Source organism: Lipotes vexillifer, unplaced genomic scaffold (genome assembly GCF_000442215.2).
Source record: "Lipotes vexillifer unplaced genomic scaffold, Lipotes_vexillifer_v1.1 scaffold1098, whole genome shotgun sequence".
Taxonomy (NCBI): Eukaryota; Metazoa; Chordata; class Mammalia; order Artiodactyla; family Lipotidae; genus Lipotes; species Lipotes vexillifer.
The window spans coordinates 691,044-694,417 of record NW_006798559.1 but is presented as its reverse complement, the minus strand read 5'-3'; the positions used below and the strand labels follow the sequence as shown (position 1 = coordinate 694,417).

At 47.5% G+C, this 3,374-nt stretch overlaps 1 protein-coding gene across 1 annotated transcript in view; it reads left to right on the top strand.

Annotated features, from left to right (window-relative positions):
- DNAH6 (dynein axonemal heavy chain 6) overlaps positions 1-3,374 on the top strand; it is a 302,264-nt gene that overhangs the window by 287,129 nt on the left and 11,761 nt on the right. Inside the window, 1 exon segment of the mRNA XM_007470601.1 lies at positions 274-401. Coding sequence (XP_007470663.1) covers positions 274-401 — 128 coding nt within the window.

Sequence of the window (3,374 nt, the reverse complement as noted above, 5' to 3'; positions counted from 1 at the left end):
TGTAGGGAAGAGCGAGGCTTACATATGCCGCATACACATAAGGCAGAGAATACGACTCAGAACCCCTGGTACCTCTGGTCTCAGGGATGTCCCTTGTCTACCAGGTAGCCCTTGCCACTGAAGTCCGAGCGGCCTGACTCCCGTTCAGCCTAGGCCCCAGGGACAAGAGAAGTTGGCTTTAAGAAAGGTTAAGATAAGTGAATTCCAATAGCAATGTGATAAGGAGAGAAATCAACTATAATTGAGCTGATGAATCAGCCGTGTGTGTTTCAGAAACTCTGGAGATGGGGAACGCTTCTGAGAGCCTTTTTGTCAAGGATCCTCACGGACGCCTTAACTCCTTGACCACTGTTCTTGGACAAGAAGTGGACCGGTTTAACAATCTGCTGAGGCTAATACATGTATGCACGCTCACTGCCATCCTTGCTATTGGGTATCAAAGCTTTGTGCAGAGTGTATAACAATGTGAAGTTTCCATTCCCATCACTTCAACATTTCCATCTGGATATGCTAACAACCCTTCAAGCCCAACTTGTCTAAACCTGAATTCCCCGTCCTCTAGTCTGTGTTCCCTATCTCTAATAATGGCCTAGTGACTATGTGGCATTACAAACCCTTCATTATCCTAACTTGCACCCTTAGAATTACCATTGACTCATTAGGAATTTGACCAGGGACCTAAGCACTCAGTTAAGAGAGATTCAGTGCTTGCTCCTGATGGCTAGTTTGCTTTTAATATCATAGTCTCTATGAAGACTATGACAACCAGAGTTTCTTAAATTGGAGGCCACAAAACACCTAAATTAGGATCCACTGTGCTGCAGGTTCAAATGTAGATTCCCTGATTCCACTTCAGACCTACGGAGTTAGGATTCCTTGAGGAATTCCTGGGGATATGAATTTTAAATAAACTCCCCCAGATGATGTCAGTGCAACTGAAATTTAAGAAGAACTATTTAGACCTTTGCCTTATGCTCAGGAATACTTTCTGAATGGCACTGACTTGGTAATGCTGGCTACAGGACTTCCTGTTGTCTCTGTGCATAACTTTAATAAGGGAAACTATTAGAGACCAAATATTGAGCAGTAACAGGAAAAGTTCTACTGCCGAGCAGGGAACCAAATACCTAGCATAGAATCGAGGCTGAGTGATAAGATTGGGTAGATCTTTTAAAGACCGTCTCTTCCCTATTAGGAAAGGAAAGTCTCCAAATGTTTCTGGTCGTCTGGCAATACCCAGGCTTGTGGGTTAGGGGGCCACTGGGTCAGCTGAATACGTGACGTCATCACCTTGGGCCTATGGCATCTGGTTAGGTAAACCAGTGTCAGCAGGCCAGGTAGTCAGGTCAGCGCTTATTACCTTCTACATTGAATGAATCAGGGTATAGATGAAGCTGCTGTGATAAAGATCCCCAAATACAGTGGCCAAAACAGGATAGAAATTCACCGCTCTCTCAGTTAAGAGCCCAGACAAAGCTCTGTCTAGGACAGGTAGTTAATCTTGCTTTGTGAGCTCATCCAAGGATCTCAGCTGGAGGGCTGGCTCTTCCAGTCTCAACAGGTAGCTTCCATCTCTGAGACTAAAGTGGCCATTCCAACTGTCCCCTTTTGCCAGCCACTGGGACAGGGGAAAGAGAGCTGAGGGAGAGCAGCTTCCTCGTAAACATGTAACCCAGAAGTTGCATACATCATTTTTTCTTGTATCCCTTTAGCCAAAGCTTGGTCACATGGCAACACCCCAGCTGCAAGGGTGGCTGGGAAATGTAGTCCCAATATCTGTATTGGCTGGCTCTGTGCCCAGATAAAACTAGGAGGATACTGTTGTTCAGAGGAGGAAGAGGAGATGGCTGCTGCTCATCTCTGACATCTTCCACATCATGTATGGCCTTTCACCCACTTAAAGATGGACAAGTCCAAATGTCACTTCCTCATAAAGTCTTCCTGGAACACCAGCCCTTCCCTCCACCACCAGATGACAGGGACCCCTCCGCAGGGCTCCATCACTTGAGGTGTCTGTGTCCATCACTGTATTTGTGTACAATGTACCACCTTGTTTTGTAATTACTCCTCCATGAGTATGGCTCCCCCAGTAGACAATGAACTTGAAGAGAAGGGAGACTAGTATATAAGTCATCTCTGCTTCCCCAGTGCCTGACACATCCTAAATCTTCCATGAATATTTGAACATGAGAGTGAACGAATGTGGCTCTCAGGAACAAAGTGGTCACTTCTTCTGGTCAAACAATAGTGTCCACCACTAATGGAAGAATTCACCTAAAAAAAAGTAGAAGAGAGGAGCCCTGGGAGAAGCAACCTGCAAGGCAATCAGGAGTCATAGCCAAGCACTCCCATTGCGGGGAAGGGTGGTGGCCACCACTGTATGCTGGGCCTGCACCAGAGATCTCCCTCATCCTGACACCTGCCCTGTCATGCCTTGCCCTGGCTCTGTCCCAGCCTCACTTTCACCTCACCCAGCAAACAGCAAGGCCTCACAGTTGTAGTGATAAGAAAAGCCAGGGGAGGGCGGGAGCATCAGGGGCCTCGGGCCGCCATCTTGGTGAGCTCACCCTCCTCCAGACGGTTACAGAACTGTGAGACACGGCAAGTCCTGGGAGAGACAAGGCCGCTAGCCACAAGGGAGAACATTCTGACGTGCGCTCTTGCCACTGAATATGACTACATGTTAGCTGCCTCCTCTGAGAGAACTGGCTGCAATGTGACCTCTGTCTATGCTGTTTTGGAAGGCACTAGCAGCCTGGCCCCTGCAGCTCTCTGACTTAAGCGTTCTCCATGAACCTTAGATAAGTCTTCTGCTACCTTTTTCCATTTTTGGTGTCTAAGATGGAGTGTTGTTTTGGCTCTGGCTGAGGCCCTTTTTCCTGAGCTCTGCTACAAATGGTTCCTCAGATCCTAAGGGCATATCTACTTAACACTCCTCTTTTCTATCACTGCCTCTTGTGAAAAGAGTTGGGAGGAGGGGAATAACTCCATGAAGGAATGGAAGGATGACTAGACCTGTTTTGTCACATGTTGCCCGTCTGTAGAACTATCTGCATGTGGTCCTAGGACTTCGTTTTGTAATCAACGTAAGTTTGGTCTCTAACATCTTCCTGTAATATTTTCCCCATGCACGGCAGTAGTTGTCACAAAACTGGAACCCATGAGAGCCATACAAATCTATATGGCCTGCCTTTACCTTTAGCCAGGCGGTGGATATTACCCTGTAGTTCCCATGGCTGCTGTGGGTCCAGCATCTCCCAGGACTACTGCCGGCCTGTGTCTTTTTTTGACATGAGGGGAGGATAAGGGACATACCTTTAAAAAGTGTTCCCTGGTGGCGCAGTGGTTGAGAGTCCGCCTGCCAATGCAGGGGA